The sequence below is a fragment of the Leiobunum rupestre genome, chromosome 11 (genome assembly GCF_980474605.1).
Source record: "Leiobunum rupestre chromosome 11, qqLeiRupe1.1.hap1, whole genome shotgun sequence".
NCBI lineage: Eukaryota > Metazoa > Arthropoda > Arachnida > Opiliones > Sclerosomatidae > Leiobunum > Leiobunum rupestre.
Genome location: NC_143394.1, coordinates 27,478,269 through 27,504,681, shown reverse-complemented (window position 1 = coordinate 27,504,681; position 26,413 = coordinate 27,478,269). Strand labels below are relative to the sequence as shown.

The 26,413-nt window shown below is 37.5% G+C and overlaps 2 protein-coding genes across 6 annotated transcripts in view; one reads left to right on the top strand and one right to left on the bottom strand.

Moving 5' to 3' along the window:
- The first annotated feature begins 483 nt into the window (after positions 1-483).
- On the top strand, positions 484-3,008 carry BTBD9 (BTB (POZ) domain containing 9). Its single transcript, XM_090163271.1, has one exon. The coding sequence runs from the start codon at positions 865-867 to the stop codon at positions 2,617-2,619; it is 1,755 nt and encodes a 584-aa protein (XP_090019397.1). The 5' UTR covers positions 484-864; the 3' UTR covers positions 2,620-3,008.
- Positions 3,009-3,999: 991 nt separating this feature from the next.
- The window catches only part of CenG1A (Centaurin gamma 1A), an 80,029-nt gene continuing 57,615 nt past the window's right edge, over positions 4,000-26,413 (bottom strand). For 3 of the 5 annotated variants that reach the window (XM_090162092.1, XM_090162091.1, XM_090162094.1), the window contains exons 4-17: positions 25,634-25,775; positions 12,416-12,550; positions 8,308-8,621; positions 8,046-8,240; positions 7,896-7,973; positions 7,724-7,828; positions 7,484-7,655; positions 6,685-6,912; positions 6,309-6,532; positions 6,069-6,240; positions 5,884-6,001; positions 5,619-5,808; positions 5,355-5,537; positions 4,000-5,094 (exon numbers count right to left, since the gene is read on the bottom strand). In XM_090162092.1, the coding sequence (XP_090018218.1) occupies positions 4,864-5,094; positions 5,355-5,537; positions 5,619-5,808; positions 5,884-6,001; positions 6,069-6,240; positions 6,309-6,532; positions 6,685-6,912; positions 7,484-7,655; positions 7,724-7,828; positions 7,896-7,973; positions 8,046-8,240; positions 8,308-8,621; positions 12,416-12,550; positions 25,634-25,775 (2,487 nt within the window). In that variant the 3' untranslated portion in view covers positions 4,000-4,863. The remainder of the gene's footprint in view (positions 5,095-5,354; positions 5,538-5,618; positions 5,809-5,883; positions 6,002-6,068; positions 6,241-6,308; positions 6,533-6,684; positions 6,913-7,483; positions 7,656-7,723; positions 7,829-7,895; positions 7,974-8,045; positions 8,241-8,307; positions 8,622-12,415; positions 12,551-25,633; positions 25,776-26,413) is intronic. The other 2 variants (XM_090162093.1, XM_090162095.1) reach the window with 2 other exon arrangements.

Genomic DNA, 26,413 nt, shown 5'->3' with positions numbered 1-26,413 from the left:
ATCTGGCTTGCCTGATGAATTACCCAATCCCTGGGCGGGGTTAAGGTGTTTCGACACGAGAGAGAGAGAGACTCAACTTTTGTTATCTATCGAGTCGTTTTTCCAGAACTTTAGATCCCTCTATTTCTGGAGCGACACTCCACAGTTAAAAGGAGTTCCATAAATCACAATAAAAGTTCCATCCTTTTTTCGAAAGTGATATCGAAGTCATTTGTAACACGGGATCCACCCGTGTGCCGGCTACGGGCTTTGCCCCTCTTCATTCCCTCATTGAATCGAACTAAAGGGTTATCTTTTTTACGGTTATTGTTATCGGACGTTTTTTACATCCTGGAAAACCTTCGGTTCGTTATTGAATCAGTTGTGCAAATATACTCTTTGAAACAACTGATATTTTGTTATTATTCCTGACGATTTTTTTGTTTATTGAAGGGTTTTAGATAAGAGCTAATTCCTTTGTAAACTATTTAATATTTTATTCGGTTGCAAATGAGTGTAATTTATTGCAGAAGAGCTCTCTTTTATAGTTTTACTCGTTTTAGTTTAAAATAGCTCCAGCGAAATATACCAAGTCATTTTCTAGATTTCAAATTGCCGCGTTGACCTCTGTTGTTTGTCCGTCATAGATGGGGACACGATCTCGAGGAAAGGGACGTGTTTTGTAAAACTTGGAGATTGCGTCGTAACTTTACAATGCGCAATACTTCATTAGGCTTAGCTTTAAGGAAAAAATTGACAAATTTTTATATCTGATATTATATATAATTTAGAACGGTAATATCGGAGTAATATCAACGTAAGTTATTCATGTATGGGATAGTTATAGAAATTTCTACCTGCATGATATCTTGAAGTAATAGTAAAATGAGTAACAGTCATCACTTCTGCCCGTCTCCAACATTGGCTGAAGTAACTCATATTGACAGTTTGAGCAGAGATTTTGGCCAGCTTTACATGAACCAAGATTACAGTGATTTGAAATTAGTGGTTGACGGTAAGGAGATAGCCACGCACAAAATAGTTCTTGCGGCTAGGAGCGAATATTTCAGAGCCCTCCTCTTCGGAGGAATGAGAGAAGCGTCGCAAGACACCATACGATTAGAGGGGCTCAATCTATCCGCTTTCGAAGTTCTATTGAAGTACATCTATTGCGGTAAAATAGCTTTAGCTGACTTTCGAGAAGACCAGATTTTAGAGATACTGGGTCTTGCCAATCAGTATGGTTTTCTTGAACTGGAGGCTTCCATATCCGACTTTCTGAAGGGAATTCTCAACATCCGAAACGTTTGCATAATCTATAACAAAGCAACATTATACCACCTGGATTCTTTGGCAGAAGTCTGTTGTGGTTTCGTGGACAGACACGCTCTGGACATCTTGCATCACGATTCCTTTCTCAACCTTTCCTCAGTTGCTCTTAAGGCCATGATCAGTCGAGATTCGTTCTGCGCTCCGGAAGTTGATATCTTTAGATCAGTTTGTCATTGGGCCCAGCAAAATCCCAATGCGCCGGTTGGAGATATCTTGAATACCATTCGTTTCCCATTGATGACGTATCCAGATCTTTTGAAGGTTGTCAGGCCAACAAATCTTGTTAGCCCTGATGCGATTCTAGATGCTATAGAGGCCAAAATTGAAAGCAAAGATTCGGATCTTAAGTATAGGGGATATTTAATGCCTGAAGAAAATGTTGCGTCATTGAAACATAATACCCAAGTTCTCCATGGGGAAATGAAGTCTGCACTATTAGATGGTGATGTAAACAGCTACGATATGGAAAGAGGATTCACAAGACACACCATTGATGAGAGCAATCCTCAGGGAATTTTGGTAAAATTAGGGATGCCATGTATCATCAATCATATGAGAATGCTGCTTTGGGATCGAGACATAAGGTCTTATTCGTATTACATTGAGGTCTCTGTGGATCAGAAGGATTGGGTCAAGGTGGTGGACCATTCAAAATATTTGTGCAGGTCTTGGCAATCTCTGTATTTTGAGCCCAGGGTAGTGAAGTATATCAGAATTGTAGGGACACACAATACTGTCAACAAAGTTTTCCATGTTGTGGCTTTCGAGTGCATGTTCACCAACAAACCCTTCAAGCTGGAAAAGGGTCTGATTGTTCCTAGTCATAATGTGGCCACAAGCCCAAATTCCTCCTGTGTCATAGAGGGAGTCAGTCGTAGCCGAAGCGCTCTGATCAATGGAGATATTGAAAATTATGATTGGGATTCTGGCTATACTTGCCATCAGCTCGGGAGTGGAGCAATTGTAGTTCAGTTAGCGCAAGCGTACATGATAGACAGCATGAGGTTATTACTCTGGGATTGCGATGATAGAAGCTATAGTTATTACATAGAAGTATCCGTCGATCAACAAAATTGGAGCTTGGTAGTTGACAAGCAAGAGGAGCAGTGCAAGTCATGGCAGATTGTCACATTCCCTCGACAGCCAATCGTATTCATCAGGATTGTTGGAACGCATAATACAGCCAATGAAGTTTTTCATTGCGTTCATTTCGAATGTCCAACTCAAATGTCAACTTTTCAAGATGCAATTTCAACGGACAATTCTTCCGGAGAGCTGGTTCTGAAACCTAAAACTATCATTGTGTAATTTACCAATTGTTCAATCATTTCCAGTCTTGTAAATCAAAGTTTGAAAATATTTTTTGTTGTGAATAACATAATGTAAATTTTGATTATTTTTAAATAACTATTTTTGAAAGAAAAGAGATGAATCCTTGCACAGATGAAATATTCTGTAGACGTGTATTACGAAGAATAACGTATCACTTATTGTTATTTAATTTATACTTTCAAATACGAGAATATATTGAAGTAGCAATTTTTCAATACTACTCGCTATGATGTAAAAATTGTCATTACTTAATTTCTAGATATGTACCGATAGTTACGAGTAAATTAATGTACCTCATAGAATTGAATTAGTAATGAAATAATTATTGACCTAGATATCTGGCTGCTCAATTAATACTAATAAAAACCAACTCAATACTAAGCGATTTGACTGCACTCATTTGAACAATTTTTGGCTAGTGTTTAGCAGAATATCTCAACATTCCATTATACTTGGTTACGAGATATTTTATTCCGTAAGAGTTTTCCATTAGACTGCTGGAGATTTTCTCAGACATTATTCATCTCACCTTGATTGAGAGAAAAATGAACGTGTTGAATGCTTTACTTCAGGTCTAAATAGGAATACAAAAAATATTTGCTCCAAGTGGGATGAGTATGTAAAAAAAAAATTAAACCTTAAATGTTGGTTTTGGAGATCTCAAGCATTCGAGAGCGGTAAAATGTACATAACGAACAAAATTGCAGTGTTTGTAAAATTGTAAGTTGTAAAGAAAACAATAAGTTAGTTATTCTAATTTTATTGGCCAGTGAGTGCCATGTAATGATGATTCCTTTCCATTCCTTTTATGAATGTTTTTCGTGAAACAATTTTTTATAATCTAAACCACCACTAAATAAAGTAAAACTCCTTTAAATTAATTTTGTATGGGAAACTGAGGAACTCTTTGGGTCTTTTTTTTAAATTACATAAAAATAGGTCAATCTTGATATTTATCCCTGGCAGTGGCGTAACAAAAAACACTTGGAAAGCAAAATATAAATTACAAATACTTTTCTTTTCTCTATAGTTGTACTAACAATTTTTTTTTGACCATACACACTCTCGCTATAATATTATTCTCTAAATATAAATACATATACAATAATTATTTTTTTTACAAAATGTTACAACAAAGTTAATTCTGTACATTCAATATTATCATTACCCTCTCCTCTTTTACAACCAAGCAGTATAATTACATCATACGATGATTTAATTATTCTTTTTAAATTAAATCTGTACAAATTTCTAATGGTTTCGACTAGACTGCTCAGAGTATCTCGTCACTACTTTAAACTAATCTCTTAGCCTTCGGAAAAATACAAATTGGGCAGTCTTTCTCAGGGAAAGCGGTTTTTGCAGTTTCATAGGAATGCGTAATAGAAGTTAATTATGCAGTAAGTTCAAGCGCAAGAGTTTTCATATTTTTCGTCTGGTTTCAGGGGCAGACTGAAAGGAGTTTTATTCTTGGGGATAAGTATTTAATTTGACAAACTGGGTATTGTAATTTTTCAAAAGTCACTTGGCTAGAATTGTTCTTTTAAAAATAAAGGTTCCAAAAAAGGTCGTCAAATTATTAATTTCCAAAATTATTGAGGGGCGGGGGGAAACCTCTCCGAAGTTACGTCCCTGACTTTTCTAACTGAGAACTGCACTGCTTAAGTTTAATTATACATTTGAGAAACTTCGAATCAGACTTCCAATTTTTCAATTTTGCATATATTCGTTATTTAAGTTAAAAGTTAGTGATAATTTTTTAGATTTTAAGAGGCAAGTAATTAAAGTGCATAGCTGCGTTGCGAAACAACTTGACTAATTTAAATAGGAATGCAGTGTATATTGGGGTTAAGAATTCCTCAAAGGCCAAATTGAAGTTAAGTCTTCATTACAGAGCAAATTTATCACTGTTTTGTCTTTTACATATGGTAACCACGTAAACTCGTTTTAACAAGCTCGTAGATCAACTGATTCATTTAAAATTCCTATTAATTTCGTTTTATCACGCAATGAGTAAAGAAAGAATAGTTCAGCTGCCTTTAAAGTAAATAGCACTTCAGTCCCAAGGCCATCACACGTTTTTTGGTATTTAAAATGATAATACTTTATATATGAGTGATGTAGTTCAGTTTTTACAAGTGAAATGTGATGAGATAAAACAAAAGTTTTCTTCTTCAAATCTGTGGTTATATATAGAACTATGATAAATTATTACTGTTTTTATATGATGCTAGCTGGAAGTTTTTCAAATACATCAGATTTTTTGGAAACACTGCCTCTTCTCCTTGAAAGTGTCCCCGAATTAACTCCGCCACTCGACTGTGTGGTCATAGTAGTTTCGGGACAGCCACTATGTACTAATAAATCCTGAACCTCTTGCGTTCCAGTATTTTTAGCATAAACCAAAGCAGTTCGCCCATCAGAGTCCAGAGCCTTGACATTGGCATTGTTCTGAAGTATTCAAATAGATAAAATTAAACAATTATATGTAACTTTCTTTAACTGTGCCTTTTTCTGAGAGATTTTCTCAAATTAATTTAACTTTTTAAAATAAATGCTATCAATTGCCCAGTTTGATTAATTAAATTATGGTGGCCAAAGGGGAAATCCTTTTTAATTTTAATTAAAGGAATCTAAGCTATAAATTTCATATAAAAATAAGATTTTAAATATTGTGGGACATTTAACGAAAAGCTGAAAAACTGTTTTACCCATAAGAGCAACTGAGTAATTGGCAAATTTCCCATTGCTGCTGAGAGATGAAGAGCGGTCCTAGGGTCCCTTGGACCAACTGCGGAATTAACTTGTTCAGTTAGGGTTCCAGCAGCTGATGAAATTGCTAAAACTAACGCAACTCCTTTAACATCGGCTTTGCAAACAGCTTCAATAAGTTGCTACAAGATTTGATTAGAAAAATTATAGAGATAATTTAATAGTGAATAATACGTTATATGTTTTTCTAGAGGTTCATTTACCTGACCCAAAGGAAGGCTGGAAGTACTTGGCGCAAGATATTCTTTAAACTCATATTTTGATCTGATCCATCTTTCTTTTTCTTCTCTACTTGAATTAGGAGTAGGTTTTGCTCTACCCCTTGTGTTCCCTTCCCAAATACTATTGGCAGCGCTATTACCTAAAGCCATCATTACACTGATGTATTCAGCTCTGAAATATTGAACTACACTTTAGTAATGTTCCTTTACCAGTAAAGGGACAAGATGATCTTGAAAAGGTACTTACGACCAGTCATCTAAATCTAAAGAGCGAACCCTAGATATGTGAGAGCCTAAATTTCTGTGTATTCCTGAGCATTCGATACACATAAGGGCTCCTAAGTTTAAGCTAGCCCAATCTGGATCTATCCATATTTTATAGATTAGTTTTAGTGTTTTAATTTTAATAGAATGTTAAGAGATTTGTCTTACTAGGGGCGTCACAGTCTACGCAATGCGTGTTCCCTGGAATACTGGTCCTGATAGCTTGAATAGCTCCTTGGTCAACGTTACTATTCATCCTAGACTTTGTCTTACAACTTTCATTTCCTTGTAAACTATTGAGAATTTGCTGTTCTATGGCAGACACCCAAGCTTCACGGTCCTATCATGATAATTAAGATTTAACACCTAAAAATAGTTTTTTACTTAGAATCTTTTACTGAAAACTACCTCAGTATTAGTTGCTTCAAAATGCCATTGTTTATTATCCAAAGACACTATGATAAATTCGTAGCCATCGGAATCACCCTCAAGTGCTTCGAGATTCTTAGCCCCTGTTGATTTCATTCTACGGTGTCTCTTTTTGACATTTGGAGTGTCCAGTTTAGAGAGCAGTGGACTGGTACTGGGCACTAGTGGTCCCATCAGATGACCCTCGCTTCCATTTACAACGCCTTTTAAAAATTACCCAACTTTGTATTTAAGAACCCATTTCGAAACTTAGGATATTTTTTCTAATTGTTATGAGCAGCATGGTACTGAATCTTTGTTATAACTGATATTAAATTTGTTTTAAAGGGTAGACAAGGGAAACAAAATGGGTTACCTGAGTTGGCATTAGTGATACCAATGGACAAGTCTTCGCTCCCTGCCAGGGGCACAGAGCCCCTACGTACGGACAGGTGCTGGTGGAGGTGGCTGTATGAGGAGGGTCCCAATAGGGATTCGCGTTCCCGGTCTTTGTGATGTTTGGAAGCGAATGTGGAGAGCAGGGGGGAGGAAGAGCTCGAGGAAGAGTGGTAGGAAGCTGTGCTTTGGGGATGATACTGGCCGCCTGATGGATGAGTACACGGGTTAAGCCATGTTAATGATTTATTCAATTATTTTATTATTAGTTTAATTTTGAATTTTTAAAAGAGATATAATGATTGTTAATGATAAGCTAACATACTCGAAGAACCATAAGCGCAATATAAATACTCAGTTCGGAACTCAAAAAATTAAGAGATTTCGAGTACTTATTTGTATAGCTCTACGAGTATGTATGTAAATGAAACGACAATGAAACACGTAATGATAGGTTCAACACACAATTTAAAGTGCTGTGAGAGAGGTTGCAATTTACATTTTAGACATGCACAAGGAAAAATGGAAGGATAGTGAGTGTTTTGAGTCATTGAAGAATAAAAAAATACCACAATAATATAATTTTGATATCGAAGAATAATTTAGTCAAGTCACCACCACCAACACCAAAAAAAAATGCACATTCAAAATAGTTTCACCTCTTTGAGTTAGTACCATGCCACAAATAACTTTGATTATTTCAACAACTCTAAATTGTTTGTTAGTCAAATAATTATAGCCCCATTTACTTAAAAGTCAACTTATAATTATAGAAATACCTCCAGCAACATTCAGATTTCCCAGATCCGAAACCAGCTCATTGACCTGATGAGAGGATGTACTGGTTGATGTACCACCAGCTGGTCTAGACCCTCTTGGTTTTTGGCCTGGGATCTTAACAGTCGTGTGCATTAGTGGTATTTCTTTACCATGTACATCGTCCATGTAGTCCTGTGGGTCACAGTTTTGGGTTAGTTATCTCTCTTACGGTCATTAACTGTCTCTATAAGAATTCTTACGTGCAAACTTGGATGGTATGTCAACCTCCCGTCATTTGTTAACGTAACATATTTCTTCTTCCATTCTTTATTCAGAGCTTTACAACTTCTTTTGTAAAGATAGCCCTGTCATGCCAAAATATATAAGCATCCTTCTTTCCTAACTATTTTTCAAAAACATTGTGAATGGTACCTGTCTTATAGGAATGACTCTACCGCTTCCAACTTCTCCATTTCTAAGTTTCTTGTCATCATCTCCCTTCTTCAAAGGCTGGATACGTAAAATACCACATATTTTACATCAAATTAAATTTCACTGTAAAATAATGCATATTAAAATTACGGGGAATAAGTTAGATCTCCTCCTTGTTTTCCTGGACGTGGTTGGAGTCGAGACGGGTGTTGCTAAATCTTTGTCCTTTCCCGAAATTAAATTACTAATAACACCAGTAACGCTATTATTTTGAGGTTCAATAATTGATGGCCTTTCGAGACGATCTTTTCCAGTGTATTCTCTTTCCCTTATTGTTACCACATCCTAAAAATATAGGAACACATTATTATTATTAGAATTGGGATAGAGTGCGAATGGTGGGATGGTTTACCTTCTGTTGAGTCACTGTTGGCGCTGCACTGTGAAGATGGTTCATTGCGTGACTTGGAGAAGCGGATACAAAATTGTTGGCTTGCGAGGCTACTACCATGGCTGGTTGTGAAGAGTGGGAGCTGAAACCGTTATTTGTGATTCCTGCAGCTGTCATTGTGACAGAATTAGTTGGTCCCGTTACTGTTGTGGGGGGTGCCTGGTTTCCAGGAGCAACCAAATAATTGGTTCGGAGTGGGTGGCCTACTGGGGTGCTCGGTCTAGAGTTGGTTGGCGTTAAAGCGGTAAACTTTTGTTGAACAATCTTTTGACAGGCTTTAAAAAGAGTAAAAATATAAATGTTGTTATTTTTATAATGGAAATGTAGATATTGTACCTATCATGCGCATAATAAAAATCAAACAAAGCATGCTTAGCAATATTTATCTGCATTTGTCTTAGAAAATAATTAGATTATTCCTTCTCAAACCAGCGCAAGCCAATTTATACAATGAACCATTGAAGCATGGCCCCCTGCACGTGCTCGCTCCGCAGAGCGAGCACGTGCAGGGGGCCATGGTTTAAGTTTTCCAAATAAATTTCTTTTAAGATCTATTAAATGTCACCAAAAGTAAATGAACTAAAGTTATCAAACTGCTATACTCCCCATGTTGGAGGCGTTTTCCTTAAGAAGATACATTTTGACCTTGAATTTGAAATTTTGCGCGCTCCTAGACCGAAAAAAAAACCGTTTTTGTTTTTAGGAACAGTGGCGTAGCGTGTATTTCTTCCACCCGGGGCAAACCCTAAATTTGCCGCCTCCCCCTATTTTGGCAACTAAACAAAAAATCGGTGAAAATTCTGTTGCTCTGTTGATTGCAAAAGGATTCAAGTCGTTTTAAAATCAAAATTTTGTTCCGCGTGTTTTTTGCAACGGGAACTCTTTAATGCAATGGTCAATATTAATTTGTACCTCTTGTTCGATTGCCAAGATACCCAGATTTGTTAATCTCAACGTGCACATTGTAGACCTTCAATAATTTTTATCACTTTTCCGATCCACGATTTCGGCCGGCGGCGTTCGTTTCAATTTTCCAGGCCGCTGGCCGCCTCCTACATCTAAGCCTCCCGGGGCCATGGCACCCTTTGCCCCTCCCACGCTACGCCACTGTTTAGGAACCAATTTTTATACATAGAAATAGCAAAAGTGACATAATTACCAAAAGTGTGTTTATCGGACCTTTTCCCTAATGAATGTTACGAGCGAAATACAAGTTGGGAGGAGAGAAGGGAAAGTACGCCTTGGGGAGGGAAGGAAGTTAAAACCAAAAAATAACGCCTCTTAGTGAGGAACGGAGGATCTAAGTAGCACTGGTCAAAGTTAGTGTATTTTTTGTCGTTCTGTGGGGATACTATCGCTATCCAGGACCGGACTTAGAGATCTTGGCCCATAGGCAGATAAGGAGTCTGCATGGGCGCCCTTTTCACCATAGAAATCCCATAGGTAACTAGAATGCTGCCGTGTAACTGGCAAATGGGCCAAACGCCGTGGCAGACGATAGCCAGATCTCAGCCAATCAGAGCTCAAAGAGTGGTTCTGCCAAGAATTTAATGTCTCCAGAGAGAATGACGTCACCTATCTCCCGCTATAGTAGCGGATCCAAGGAGGATTATTATCCTCCTTGGCGGAACCACTCTACGGCCTCTCATTGGCTGAAGGTTCAAGGCGAACTGGCGTCAAGCTCGGCCGTATGCGGCAGCATTCTAGTTACCTATTTCTATGCTTTTCACGCGCTGCATTTACTCTTATCCCTGGAACTAGGCTGTGCCTGAATTTCCCTGATTCAGCGTAGAAGTCTGAGCTCTACGGTTATATTACTAAATAAAAGCTCTTAACAATCGTCGTCTAAATATGCGATAACTATGCAACATTTCGATTTAAGGCTGCGTCCGTAAACTGCCAGGCAGAAATTTTTATAATTTTAAAACAAAATCTTCTACCTAGGAATTTATCCAATATCAATTACGATTGATATTATAGATTTACGCCTTCGAATACAGTAATTACGGTCTCTGAAGGGCCCCTTAAAAAGATGGGCCCTAGGCTGAAATACGGCACTGTCGCCATCTATCTACGATATAATACCAATAGTCTTTTATATGGTCGATCTCGAGTCGAGCATTTATTAAACCTTTAGCATACGAAAGTACAGGGATTGTCACACTTTTGGTAGTTATGTCACTTTTGGAAATAGCTATATCCACAATTCCCTGGTGCAATGTATCGCGTCTAAAGACAAGTATGGAAATTAGCTTTTATTTGACTCAATTTTCTCATCATTTTCATATGGAAAACGCCCTCCGATTCTGAACGCTATTTCGATAACTCCGGTTCATTTACTTCTGATATTACCAATAGAGATGTCACTAACTTGTAAATAATTGTTCAAAGGATTTTTTGATATCCGTTTTCGTAGCTAAGAAGAGGGGGGGGGAAAGCAATTTCACATTTTCACTTCATTATCTTTATTCTCATAAAAGCTACAACTTGGGACAAACAACCTTTGAATAAATGGCGGTTACGTTTTCGGGCACGGGTGAATTATTAAGACCGGTCTCTTCCTAATTGAGAACTATATAGGGACGAAAGCTGGCTTATAAGGGGAAAAAAATCTTTTCGCTTGGGCTCCCTGAGAAGGTCTCCCAGGAAACACCCAACCAGAAAAAAAAGAAGGCCATTAACGAAATTGGGCTTTTCGCAAAAAAGGGAGAAAGGAGGTTGTGGAGGGTTGAATCATTGCTGGTCGTTCAGGTTCGCTCACTAATTAAAGCTATACTTTTCACTTTTTCAAGAAGTATTTATTCATTTTTAGAGATAATATATTTTGCGTTTCCCATTCTACCATACGATCTACTAGTATGCTCCTCCACTTAAGAGTAAATTAGATAGGCTCGGTTTCTAATAAGTTTCGTGCGTAGTTTAAACTTTGGTCAGAAGTATCGCCGCCTACCGACTGAGTTTTAAATCAAATGTGTGAAAGCTTTCTGCTCATTCAATATTATCTCGATATTCAAGCTGAATTTTTCAGTTAAAGAACATTCTTTTTCAAAAGTCGTCGGCTATTTCTTCACACATTTAGTTGACACGTTTTAAAGTAGATGGCGCTATCTTTTCTAAGCTCGAAGCCGACGCTACTGAAACACACGGGGTCGTTTCCCCCTCACGTGTAAGGTGAAAACTAGACATACTCACAACATAACAATTCTTCTTAAATATAAATAAATACATTCTTGATTTTAATCTTTAACATAGAACGAACAACATAATATAGACTATATCATCAAAGAGTAGTATCAGAAGTATTCAAGTATATAATATAATTGGAAATGATTTATAAGTATTCACTTGGAAATCTAAGGCTTCATAACAACCACGCTGCCACCTAGGAGCAAGAAACACAGCACTCCAAACAAGGAGAACGCAACCCGTCAAAAGTCGTGCATTTCCTTGTGTACATTTTTCAATGGTTAGACACTTTAGCGCCTGCTGCCGTCGGAAGGAGAAAATTCGGAAATTGTCTTCCCCCCGCCCGTAAAACGCTCGCCCAATGAAATTTGTACACAACACTGCGTTAGCGTGTTTAAAGGCTTGCTGCGTTCTCCTTGTGTTTGTTGCTCCTAGCTGCCACTTCATTGGCGGGGCTTAGACTACGTCACACGCATTTGATTGGCTGGCTGTCGTCGATTCGTTCCTTCTCTCACTGACGTTTTTGGAGAGCTTAAAAGTGTTAATCTCGAAGTTCGTTAAGTTAGGAATAAATTCAAGAAATCAAATGAGGAATAATATTGTAAATATCTACAGTTACTATCTGGGTACGAGACTTCCTAGTGTATACGCGTATAATTTCCTGATTATATACTCAGTGGCGGACTGGGTCTAATATTTTGGGCTGCCAGAAGACAAAGTGCCCCAGCTTTAAACAACTATAACGCTATCATGTTTAAGGGGCCCACTTCATGAACGGTTGTTGGGGCCCACCTGCCATCGGGCAGGTTCACTCTATGGCCAGTCCGCCACTGTATATACTTCAGTTAGAATTGAATTCGGTGAAATTAAGATGTTCACTCACCATCTTGAAAAACTCTCTCTACGTTGAGTCCGTAAGTGGCGCATGTTTCGTAGTAGGAACAACGTTTCAAGTCGCTGGCAAGTTTCCTGGCTCTGGCGTCGTCAATTACTCGTGGATTACTCTCGCTGATCGCGTCTGCCAACAGACAAACAGAACCAAAAATGAAATCCTCTCTCGAGTGCCGGGGGAGTAAATCCTCTTTTCAATTATAACCGGATATCGACATGTGGGTCTGACTCTGAGATCCCAGCTTTTCAAGGACCCAGGGATCACCCATAAATATGGCTTACCACCCCTTTCAAGACAACCCACTACCCTAAACGAGCACCATACCAAGACTCCCTACAGGCGTTATTAATTCGACAATTTATAACCGTAATGAAATAATAAAGAAAAAAGTCGCGTACATAAAGTAGGTTCAGTCATAGCCGCCATTTTGAGGGGTGGTTTTTCCTCTGCATCGGAAAGAGTGTGGGTGACATTATGTGACGTCGTAGTGTCAATACTTTATTAATTATCATGTTTGTCGCGTACTCCGTGGTTCTGGCCGTCATTTACTTTCTCCATAGGAGCGTGAGTGACGTAGTTCAAGTCAAGTCAAGTTCAAGTTTTATTATTATTAGTGTTACCATGAATGTATTAATTTTAACCATGAATATTGAACTACATTAGGTAGTCTGGCCCATAGATAAAATAACTTCGTATTTAGATAGGAAACTTCAATGGGGCAAACTGACTCTCACGAGATTGCCCTGACATCTAGTGACTGCGCCAGTTGGCTGTATTCTCAAGAGCGTAGAACGTATTGAGAAATTTGAGGACGGAGTTTTGGGAATAAAAGTATTTTGCAAGGTAAATGTCTTCAAATATACCAGAAACAGCGTTTAAAACAAACTTGAAATCTTTACTGAATGCTATTTATTTAGTGAAATTTTTTTAATTTGCTCTCAGTTCAAGAAAAAGTACTTTTAATACATATAGCTCGCTTAAGCCTTTGCAATTGGGATTGCGTTAAACCAAGGTTCTAGTACGTACATCGAGTAGTTTCCTATCTATATATGAAGTTATTTTATCTATGGTCTGGCCTCAGTCGCTAGGATGGGAGGGGCTTAGTTATTATGACGTTGGTCACGCGCCGCCACCCAAAAATTGTATTGACGCATTTTGAAATGACGTTTTAGCGCGCGACTCTACAGGTACACGTCTTGGGCACACAGCCTTTTTTGCGTGCTTTTTTGACCATAACATGTAGAGGCATTTTCACGCGCCAAATTAATGCAGAAAGGCACCGCCCATCTTAGCCCCAGATGGTAGAAAGGGTAATGATATAGTTATTCATGGTGGTACGTAATAGTGCATTACGTCGGCATTACATTCCCCTCATTGACTGGCCCTATGCCTAATGCCTTATGCCTTCTCAATGTTTACTTTGGGATCACGAAATACTCTTAGTTTTTTTTCTAATTTATTCCAAAATTGTTATCTTTGATAAAGGATACGCCGTAATGAAGTATATTTATTTTGGCTAGTCTATAGATATATTCTGGGCTTCACAAAACCCACCGAGCCAAACCTCTCAAAAATCACGTTTACTTTAGATAATAATGTTTTCCAATAAAAATCGATAGTGACGAGTCGGGAAGCTGGCGCTGTGGACATTGTAAAAAGCAACATATTCTCAACATTCCGATCAAATAACGTACAGGGCGAATATGCCCTTGGCAGTGAATGAATTTGAGAGGACAGGAAAACGAGGGTTAGTACAGTAACTCCCCGAATAACGATACACCCCCCCCCCCCACCGGCGTGTATTCCCCCCTCCTCACCAAAACCCGGGAGACGCCGCGGATCAGAAGGATGCGGAGAGACTGACGTATAGTCTCTTATCATCTTGAGCTTCACGTCGATTGGCGGCGTCACCTACCGCTTTATACCGAAGCTAGCGACGGGTACGGTACGGCTACCTGTTTCAATCTCAATTATCAGACGACCTTCGATCCAACCCAGCCGCAGACAGCGGGACGTCAATAAAATCTCCCCTCAACCGGCAGAAATAGGAGAGCGGGTGGCGTCCTCAACCTTCGCAAGAGGGTATCCCCCGAGGTGTTAGAGTTAGGTGGTAATTCCCCCTTCTTCTCGGGTGGTAGTACCGACTGGGATCGTACGAAAACATCCTTTACTCGGCGCCGAGTTTAATTCACTTTAGTTAACTAAGACATTAGCCACCTTAGGAACTTTCTTCGGGTTTCTCGTAATGAACTTTTACCTTGAACGTGTCGGGGTTTCCGAGTAAAGTCATCAACGCGTCCTCCCGCGGGTAATTAGGCGTTTCTTAATTAGACGCTGGGGATTTGTTGGAAATTATTTAGATTTCATTTTTTTCCCTCTTCCTCTAACCCTTTCAAACATTAAGGTTATCAATTTTGAAGGCTCATTTACATTAACCTACTGAAAACTCCTTTCCTACCCCGGAAAAGATAAACGAAATTTTCTCCTCGAGACGTTTGAGCGGACCGTTCTAAATAAATAATCCAGGCTGATTTACGAGTGATGGTGACGTCTAGACGAACCTTGAATTTTTTTATTTCCGACTTCCGGTAAATAGACCTTTGTGTTTGAAGTTGTTAAGTTTTCCCAATAAGCCTTTCTATAAAGTCATTACGCTTGCCCATGGACCAAGAATCTAAAAGGAACTAACTGTTCAGGCTTTAAAAAGCACGTGTTAATACTGGGAATAGGAAAATCACGGGTAATTTTAGTTCAATGTGGACCAGCTTGGCGTCGCTGAAGTCGATTTCCGGCGTAGTTTCGTACAGAAGCTCGAGCGTTCACGTTCGATGTTGACAAAATGGCGCCGTTGTTGTCGGTTAAATGATTTGGCTTAGAAAGTTTTTGACCTTTTATTTTTGAAATTGGGCCTTTAAAAGTTTAAGTAATGGTAATTAACCATTGTGTTAAGTAAAAATAACCAGTAAGCCGCGTATGACTGAGGTTTTTTAATCAAATTTATTGGAATCCATTTAATTTCTAACCTAACTTTCTCGCACTAAGTCCCAACTCGAAGTGATAGTTGAACAGAATTCTTGAGGCGCTTCAAAACGTCTGATGTACCTCAGTAGGCCTTCCGATTTAGGCCACGCCTACCGTGTCAAAATATCAGGAAAAGTGAGTCCCCTTAAATTCTTGGTCCATGGCTTACCCAACATGTTTAAATGTATCGCTTTCGTCACGAGATACGTAGGAGTTCAGTTCAATTTTGAAGGTTAGATCTTTATAAAAAGGGCGACTCGTTGAATTTTAATTAATGTCTTGTTCAACTTGTTAAAATAATTCACGCGTCCTTAATATTTTAACGTAAAAGGCTCGCGCATTTTTTTTAATTCACGGAACACGCGCAAAATCGCTCGAGCCCTTTACGCTAAAATATCAAGACGCGCGTGGAACCTTTTAACAAGTTGAATAAGACCATTGACAGAGAGTTTATGCTAGCTTAAGGAGAACGCTGCTAGCCTTTAAACACGCTAACGCAGCGTTGTGTACAAATTTCATTGGACTAGCCTCTACGCTGAACGTTTTACGGAAAGGGGGAAGACAATTTTCCTCTTCCGAAGGCACCAGGCGCTAAAGCGTCTAACCAATGAAAACTGTACGCGAGAAAATGCACGACTTTTGACGGGTTGCGTTCTCCTTGTGTGGGGTGTTGTGTTTCTTGCTCCTAGATGCTATTGGCTATCATAGTGAAACGTCACTGCTACGTCACGAGTTACGCCCCCGATACATCTAAACAAGAAAGCCAATGTTACATTATAGAAAGGCCTATTTGAAAAAGATTGGATTTTATTTCCATCCCCTACGCATTAATCACGTTTACAAAAAGTTATCTGCCAAAATTTTTAATTTATGTAACAACGACGTCTCGATTTACGGATGGTTTTTAGTCAAACAATGACTTTAGGATGTTTGCAAAGGCCTCAAAAATGATGAAAAAATAGTATAACGCGTATTTTCCTATTTTACAGGTGCTTGCGTGAAGAAAAAATAATGGAATCACGACAGACTAGCAGATGACATGACGAAAGTTTGGAAGTAGACGCTGTAATCCATACCGCGACTTGCAAAGACCACCTGCCATTATCCCCGATGCTATTTGGTTGCGGAAAAAACCGGATTTTCCCCAAACCTGGCAAATGGACAAAAATGCTACTATTTTGTCTATATAAATTAACATGGTGATTTTTAAGAACTTCTTAAAATGTGATAAAATTAGCGAATAAGAAGATAAGTCCATTAAGAAAAGGGAGACAATGTGAGATCTTTGTGGCCTAAACGAACTGTTTTCTGGAACAAGGTGGATTCTCTAAATATTTGTTATAATTTGTCTACCTGATATGCAAATAAACTGAAAGCCTATAGTAACTTCAAAAGAAAATCAATCTATGACTGTACCAACTGTACAACTTATTCGTTCAACCATCAAAGCCCCATATTCGTCTGGAGGTGTTTATTGCCGATTTTGTTCAAAGTCTGGCGTAACGTAGATCTATATGAGATATGAAATTTCCAAAAAGGAGACGTTGCACTACCCGTTCGATTTGCCATGGCAACCGAAAATGTCTTTGATAACTTAAAACAAAAATATGATTTTTTTCCTCATTTTACTCAAAAATTGTTACAATTTACCCAAAAATGATGACCTAAATGTGGCACAAATTACCCATTTCGCGATTTTAATATTTTTTTAAATTTTCGTGGAGATTTTTTGTTATCAGTGGTCAAAAACATTTTCGGTTGCCATGTCAAATCGAATGGGAAATTTCATATCTCATATAGGTCTACATTACGCCCGACTTTGAACAAAATCGACAATAAACACCTCGGGTATTCTCCTTGTCAGTAAATATTCGATTCCGCGTAGTCTACTCCCAACGGGCACTCAATGTTCTGGTTAAAAAAAGCACAAGCAACAAGCTTTCCGATTTAGGTCCTTTTGATTCATGGTTCGTGGTATTTATATTATTGTGGAAATAGAAATTAACTGTCACCTAGGAGCAACAAACACAAGGAGAACGCAGCCAGCCTTTAAACACGCTAACGAGGGGTTGTGTACGAATTTCATTGGACGAGCGTCACGAGCCTTTACGCTGAACGTTTTGCGGGCGGGGGGAAGACAATTTCCGAATTTTCCCCTTCCGACGGCAGCAGGCGCTAAAGCATCTAGCCAATGAAAAACGTACGCAAGAAAATCCACGACTTTTGACGGGTTGCGTTCTCCTTGTGTGGCAGGGTTGCCACAAAATTTTCAGATTCAAATTCCCTGACTATTCCCTGTTTTCCCTGACCATTTTAAGAGATTTTCCCTGACTTATAAAGGGCAAAATTTTTCGTTTATATTTTACTTTTATTACAAGTTAATAAATTTGGATGGACTTATATTTCAGTAAAAAGGTTATTGCAATGTTGAAAAAATTAGCCAAACATTCAAGGAAATAAATGATAACCGTGGAATTTGTCATACATCTAGAGTTAAATTACCTTCAAAAAGTGCCCAGATAAAATTAAATTCCCTGACTTTTCCCTGAATCTAAAAATTCCCTGACATTTCCCTGACTTTTTAGGCCCATTTTTAAATTCCCTGACTTTTCCCTGTTTTCCCTGACGTGTGGCAACCCTGTGTGGGGTGTTGTGTTTGTTTGTCCTAGCTGTCACAGTACACAGGCTTCATCGATTTAAAAATGCCACTTCATCTTTATTTTAAACTTCTATTCGTTGAAATTTTCCTTTTGGTCCACTTGTCTTTGTCTAAGGTTTAGATCGTTATTTTTAGCTAACTATTTCTTAATAAAATACGAGTTGTAGAATGGTGTGCTTCAGGAAGCAAGGTTTTATTTGTACCAAAAACATTTCACGGCGCTACTTATGTTAATTTTCGAAATTAGGTTAACGAAAAAAAATGTGCCCCCTCACAAAAAGCTACTGTCCCCTTAACGAAATTTTTCTCGCTACGGGCCTGGATGTTTGCCTCATGGCGCCTTTATAAATCAAACCCCAATTCCCCATTCCTCGAAATTGTCCACCTGATAATAGTTTTACGTCGTTCTCAATCTCCAGACCATTTTAGGTACCGTGATAACGGTAAATATACCCTCCGGAATTCGGGAAAATTCACGTTATTTCCAAGTAGAAAAATCCCGAACAAAAGATTTGTTTCTTCGGTAGGCTGGCGGGAACTTTTTATAAGTTTTATAACGATCAAGATTCGCCGAAAGGAGTAGAAGAATCCTAGTGCCGTTTGTTCTCGAAGCCGAGTCTTAGGCTAAGCCCGGGCTCGTGCCTAGCGGGGAAGAGGATAGACAGGCGCGTGTTTAAGGGCTCCTGTCCGCGGGGTGCGGAGGGGCAGATAAGGGGCTCTTCCTCTCGGGAAAAACGATCGAGTCTCGAAGCTTTGACAAGAGGAAGGCGGCTACTCTTTTTCCTCCTGATTCCCCTCGGATGGAGTTATTTCGTGTCAAATGAAAAGGCGGCCAAATTGAAGTAGAGGCTGCGATTGATGATAGAGGCTGCCTCGGCTGATGCGCCAAGAAGGGACCTTTAATTAGTGTTTCTCATATCGGGTGTTTTTTGCTTGGGTAGTAGGGTTGTTGAAGGGCGTTGGGACAAGGATGTCTGCCGAATGCTAGCAATTTTAGTCGATTTGCGCCCAATTTGGCGTTGACATAAATTGGATTTTTCACAATTTCGATTCGTAGTTTTAATTATTTGATACTTTGTCTAGCCAAAAATACTTTTGTGCATGTTTCATAGAATGTTCTTTTAATCAAGGAATACGTCTGCGCATGTTTCATAGAATGTTCTTTTAATCAAGGAATACGTCTGCGCATGTTTCATAGAATGTTCTTTTAATCAAGGAATACTTCTGCGCTTGTTTTATAGAATGTTCTTTTAGTCAAGTAAATACTTCTGCGCTTGTTTTATAGAATGTTCTTTTAGTCAAGTAAATACTTCTGCGCTTGTTTTATAGAATGTTCTTTTAGTCAAGTAAATACTTCTGCGCTTGTTTTATAGTGTTCTTTTAATCAAGGAATACTTCTGCGCTTGTTTTATAGAATGTTCTTTTAGTCAAGTAAATACTTCTGCGCTTGTTTTATAGAATGTTCTTTTAGTCAAGTAAATACTTCTGCGCTTGTTTTATAGAATGTTCTTTTAGTCAAGTAAATACTTCTGCGCTTGTTTTATAGAATGTTCTTTTAGTCAAGTAAATACTTCTGCGCTTGTTTTATAGAATGTTCTTTTAGTCAAGTAAATACTTCTGCGCTTGTTTTATAGTGTTCTTTTAATCAAGGAATACTTCTGCGCTTGTTTTATAGAATGTTCTTTTAATCAAGGAATACTTCTGCGCTTGTTTTATAGAATGTTCTTTTAATCAAGGAATACTTCTGCGCATGTTTCCAAAAATCATTTCACCTCGCGCAGGAATCGAACCTACAACCTTTGGCTTACCGTCTCAACGCCACTACCATTGGACTACCGAGGACACTAGTAAACAGGTCTGGGACATCCAATTTACGAATGATTCGATCGTCACACGTAGCCTTTGACAGCACCTAGCTAGGGGGAGATTTTCTTCTCGTGATGACGTCACTTCGTTACTAGCTCTCAGTAAAATATTCCCCAAAGTGACAAACTTATGGAACAATATTATAGAATTATGGTTGTAGGTTACGGTGTAAATTGCGGTGACCACGCTCGCGCATTGCTTAACCATTTGTTCCAGTTTGATCATTAAAAAAAATGGACAGTTGGACTTTGATATTGTTTAATGTACAAGTGTTTGTTTATAATAATTTATTATTTAAAAAACTATTTTGGTGAACTGGGTGTTTAGGTCGTCTACAAAGCGATTTCGGCTTTAGCGCCATCCCATAACAGCCAGAGCAACTACATTTTTTTGGAAATTCGTCTGCTAGTTATTCTAAACTTTGGAATTTCTCAGGCAGTAATGAATTTTAGTCGCGAAAAAACTCCGATTTTAATAGTGGAAACAAATTCAATATGTTTAAATAGTTTAGGTAGAATGCGTTTTTATGGGAGTTAAATAATAGGAAGATACTGCTGCTTTGATAATTGTCGTAGCAGGAAACTATAGAGGTATACACTTGGAATGTCTAAGGTTCCATTGGGACGGTGATTTGAAAGCGCGTTGAGAAAAAGGCGGGGCTTAACTACGTCAAGTGTAAGACGTAACACGACAAGGTTTGACGCGAAAAGAATGCGTCGTCATGGTAACAAATAGGCGATCTTCCCGCGCAAAATATGCTTATAAAAGGATTTAAAAACCTCAATTTGTTATCGTACTTAATATCGCGAAAGAAATGTAGTGATACCTAATTTCAGGTATTTGTATGTTTATAAAAGAGATAATCAGGTAAGCTAATAATATAATAACCATGACTAGGCTTAATGACGAGTTTTCGTCAAATTAGGGTAGCGTGGCGCGAGTTTTCCCGCTTTAAGACACGCCCGTTTATACGAGCTTCATCACGGCCGTAAAAATCTTCCATAGACATTCCAAGTGTATACCTATATAGTTTCCTGGTCGTAGTTATTATAAGAATTTAACTTGTTACCACGTTCCTAATCGGGAGAAAATCGGACGAATCAATACACTGGAATCAATTGATTCAATCTTATTCCATGGCTCTTTCCGTGAAATTAAAAGGTTCCCCAAAATTAAGCCGCGTATTTTTGGTGAAACGACCTCTGAAAGGCGGGTGGGGGGTGCGCGGATAATGACCTTTAAAGGCTAGAAATCTTTCTAAAGTCGGGCTAATTTACCGCCATTTGAAGCTTTAACGGCCCGCTAACCCGGAACTGAGGGGGTTGAAAAGGGGGAAGGGTCAATTTTATTCGACTCGTGATTGGCTTAAAGCGAGTCCCCAGACCGTAAAGAAAAAGTTAGAAAAAATCGACCGTACAGAAGTCCCATTTCATGAGGTTGGAGTTGGCCTTCCTCGACTCGCCAAGCGTGAACGATACCAGCACCCTCTGCCGGTGACGTCAGCGCCACTTTTTTACCCCTTTCGAAGAAAATGCGACCCCCTCGTTCTTGTTCGGACCCGAAACTTAAGTCCGGTCAATTTAACGCAAACTGTACGGCACGGGAGCCCTTTCAACGCGGCAGATCCGTAAATCCCCGATAATCAAAAACAGGTGGCCCAAAGCCCCAACCGCCTCTTATTGGGGCCCAAGGAAAAATGATGAATTTGGCGCGTACAGATCGAATTTTATCTCGGTCGCTATAAATAGGCATTCTGGAATTGGTCGATGATGCTAAAGAGGAGAGGTTTTCCGGGACGTGTTTTCGCTACCGAATAGATGTAGGTCAATTGACCCTTTGGGGCCTCGCCGAAAGGGCCAAGGTCTTTTATGGAAAGGCGCCTCCGTTTAGCGGCTGAGATATGGCTGTCAATGCCGAGAAAATGTTTGATCTCCTCGGTAGCTCGCTTGCAACTGATCCCCTGGATTTCAACTCGGTCAAACTAATGGTTCTTGGGACTTTTTCGTGGAATTTATTTCATGGGTCGTGCTTCGTACCGAGTTTAAATGATGTGGCTAGTACTTCTACGGTTTTGTAAGGCTTATGTTAATGCTTCAATTTCGCGAGAAGATATAAATTGGCATTATGCTGGCCTTTATCCCCATTGGAATTATAGCTTCACAAGCGCCACCTTGATTGTGAAAAAAGTACTAATTATTATTATTATTTTAAATTAAGTATAATTTAATTATAACTAAAGCAAAAATTGCTATTTTAAAATACTATTTGCGTACTTTAAAAATTATATTTTAATTATAAATAATTAAAATTAGAATGCAGGTGGCGCTACCAACGGGCATCTACTCCTAAAGAGCGAAAACATTTTACTGAAGATACGAAATGGCTAAGCCTAGGCTAAATTAAGAAATATATGATTAAAGCCCAAGACACATGCCTCCGCCTAATTTTTCAAAGACTTGTTTATTTAATAAACAATATGAAGATGTAACATAATGATTTACCTCTACACTACTATTTAAATTATATTTAGAAACTTAAATAAACATCCGCTAATTCACGAGTCACTACTCCATATTCCATAAAAATACAAAAAACAATCTAAAAAAGTTTCCATAATTCATCGATAGATGGCCCGTCGAACGCCATAATTCCTCTGGGGCGCCATCTTGCAGTTCGCAACGGTCCCCCACATTTCGCTTTAGAATTCTAGCCTGTGTATATAAGCCGTGACTAGACTTACAAGTTTCCTATTTCACGTTTTCGAGGGTTTGCTTAACCTGTCTATTATTAAAAGCTATCGATAAGAGTTTTATTGAGTAGTAGCAGAGGTCAATAACGTACATATTACGGAAAGTATCCAAGGTTGTAATTTTTTTATTTTTAAATTAAAATCAAAACAATTGATATTTAAAATAAAATAGATTGTCTGTGTGATTTTATTGATTTTTGAACATTTAATAGCCATTTTCCAGTCTAATTGATGCGTACTTTGCTTCGATCGATTCTATAATCTAAAATTAAATCTTAGTTAAATTTAATTACTTCTAAACATTTCCCAATGAAATAATTTTAGAAAATCACTATGTATATATTCTTCTGAAACGGGTTTTGGAAAATCAGCCGGGCCTGATGTTTCAAGCGATTAACATAAGCAGTATAAATAAAATATTATGAACAAACTTCTGGTAATAGTAGAAAAATATATGGCAGGAACCTAAAAACATTTCCTATACCATTTCACGCGCATACAGCTAGGTATTTGAAAGATTTTAAATTTTCACTATAAGACCTAAGCTTTCTGAATTTTTAAAGACCCTATTTTATAATGCAACTTTTTAAAATTTAAGAAAAAAATTCTGTCATACTGAAAAGTTGAAGTTTTCTTAAAATACTTTCAACTAACGCTTACCGAAAAAAAGCGACACCTTTTCAAACTTTTCCTTATTAAAATTATAAGACTAGACTAAGGTCTATTTATACGGCCAAGAATGTGTTCATTTTAACAGAGAATATGCAACCGCATCTATAGCCTATGTTTTCAAGATTCCCCGGAAGATATTCTCAGACTACAAAGAGTGAGAGCCTGCGATCATCAGAGTGTCTTCCCCCTTACCGGGGGACAAATTACACTAGCAAAGGCGGAGGGGCGTGGTTTTTCTATAGGGAATCACCAGGCGAACTTGGTGCCGTGTACATTCTCCTTTAACTTAAATAAATTCTTGAGACGGTATATATCCAAAAGCGCCAAATATTTTAATTTTATTTCGAGCGACTAAATTAACCCCCTTTTGGCAGTAAACCCATTAATTTTTAGCGCTCCAATAAATTCGAAAGGATCGGTGATTTATTTCGAAGGAGGGTAATAAATTGATTTTGCGCCTATCTTCTTTGGATTCTTTTCGCAGATCATTCCCAAATTCTTTAAACATACAGCTTATATTATAGATAAAACCGGTTTATCCTTTTAAAATGTTTTATCAGGAATCGCTGAAAATATTTATACCTTTATTTTGTTAAAAAAAACACACTTCGAAAGTCACGAGTTTAACTAATATATTTCGTTTTAGCTCGGAATATAAGTGGGAAAATATGGTAACTTAAGTAAAATAATTTGGTGGACATTTCAATTAAATGGTGGTAAAATCTACAAAGTGAAAAAAACTTGTACTGAAAAATATTGTTATTTATACGTTTATTAAACCTAGAAACCTAGAATTGCAATAATGTTTGTATACATAAATTTTAAAGATCTAACTTGGTGTTGCAATAATTAACTGAAATTTTATTTGAGATTTATTCTTTTAACTGCAATTTCTTGTTCTATGATTCATTATTTAAAATTCCGATTTACCACGTTATTGCATTCGTGCATCGGTCATGACATTGATAAATCACGAGGTGTAAAATATCCTTATTTAATAATTTATCTAATATCGATTTGTAGGAAAAAAAGCGTGGAATGTCATATGATCTTCTGATTTCTTCGCGTGGTTATTTCAATTACCACATAATGAATTTATAACTACCAAAGTCTTTGACGGGGAGACGGGAGAGTGGTGAGATGATAAATCAATTTTGATGGGGATAATATGACCATTATAAGAGGACACGCCTTTCAAAAATTAATTTTGAGAGGAGGCGTACCACTTGTTAAACGGGCGATTCCCTAATATTAAAATTATACTATTTTTACTAGCGTGACTTAAATTAATTAAAGTTAGTTTTTTTTAAAAAAGCATTAATTTAAATCACGTAATGCATTTCATGGAACAAAAAAATTAAAAATAAAGCGGTTTTAAAATAATTTCATTTACAAAACCAATATAAACTTTATAAATGAAATTTTTCTTAAAACTTTAATTTAGCGTTGTAATTTTCCGTATTTTTCCGAAAAAAATAACAAAAGTTATTTTCATGATAAGTCTAATATATTGTTTTCAAATTTAAATAAAGCAAAATTTTCGCCTAATTTTTTCGAATCTAAAAGTAAAACTAAACCTATAGACTAGTTTAAACTGATTAACAATGTAACACTATTAATGTTTTGTAGTATGTTTACTGTTATTAGACATTTCATATCGATAAAAAGTTAAAAACATTCAAAACCTTTCAATTTTTTATTTTTCCGATTTGCGGAAAATTTTCCGCATTTTATTTTTCCGGAAAATTAACAACACTACTTTAATTAAATATAAACAAATTGAAATATATTAATATAATTAATTTAATGAATACCTCCGAACAAACCAAAGTTTTCATAAATTAAACTGGAAATTAATTACTTAAAAATCAATATATTCATTAAAATAGATTTAATTTTCTATGAAAAAATTGTCAACCCGGTTTTTAATTGGTCATATATAGAGGTCGGCGGAACAAATAAATTAACCGCAAAAATTTCAATTGATCATTAAAATTAGTATTATTGGTTTTATACGAAGTAATTATACGAATAAACAACGATTTAACATGCAAAATTAATAATTTTTTTCGAATATTTCTGAATAATTCTCGGTTATGGATAAATATAAACAATCGTATAATTTCTTATTCAAACACCGACCTCTAGTCATATATTATTAGATTGAAATATCTGAAGGTAATAGGTAATATTAGATTGAAATATCTGAAGGTAATAGGTAATATAAGGATTGCGCACTCACCCTGAGTTCCGACGAGAATGAGAGGCAGATCAGCGGCGTTTCTGAAGTGTGCCATTTTGGTGTAGTAATTGTACAGGGCGTTGAAGGAAGGCTCATTTTCCAGGCTGAATACCAAGATGACCGCATCCACCCAACAACTGAACTACAATTGCCATAACAAACGAAAAAGAAGAATTAAATTACAGACCTATTTCTCCGCGAATGTATTAAAGGGGAGACGCATTGCGCGTAAATTGGGGAGAGAAACAGTTCTTCCACTTCCGGCTGCCGCGAGATTCATTACGAGTAATTACACTCAATTCTTTGCCAACAGAAAGAAGCCGTATAAGAAAACTTCGCGACCAATTTCGCCGAAATGGCGGATATACTTCGGAATTGAGACAGAAATTATTACGTCACGTGAAAGCTACCAATATTCTTTGGCTTAAGGAATTTAGCTTTGTTATAAAGAGGTTAAGCTACCCCTCGAAAAAGAGTAGGGGAAACTTGTAGCTTGAGTGTAGACGTAAACTTTAGAGCGTACAATCTAGACGACTACAAGTTCCCCGTACACGTTTCAGAGGGGTAGCTTAACCTGTCTAATATTTAATTTTGGGTTTGGAACAAACGTTATTTCACGCTCAAGATTTATTATCTGGACCCATTCCCGAACTGATTTAAAAAACGTATTTTTGAGAATGAAAACTATGTACTTCCTTCTCTTAATGGTAGATGGATAATCTTTTCTACGTAAAAAATATCCCAAGAAAATTTACAATAAAAAAATGTTTATTCGCTCAT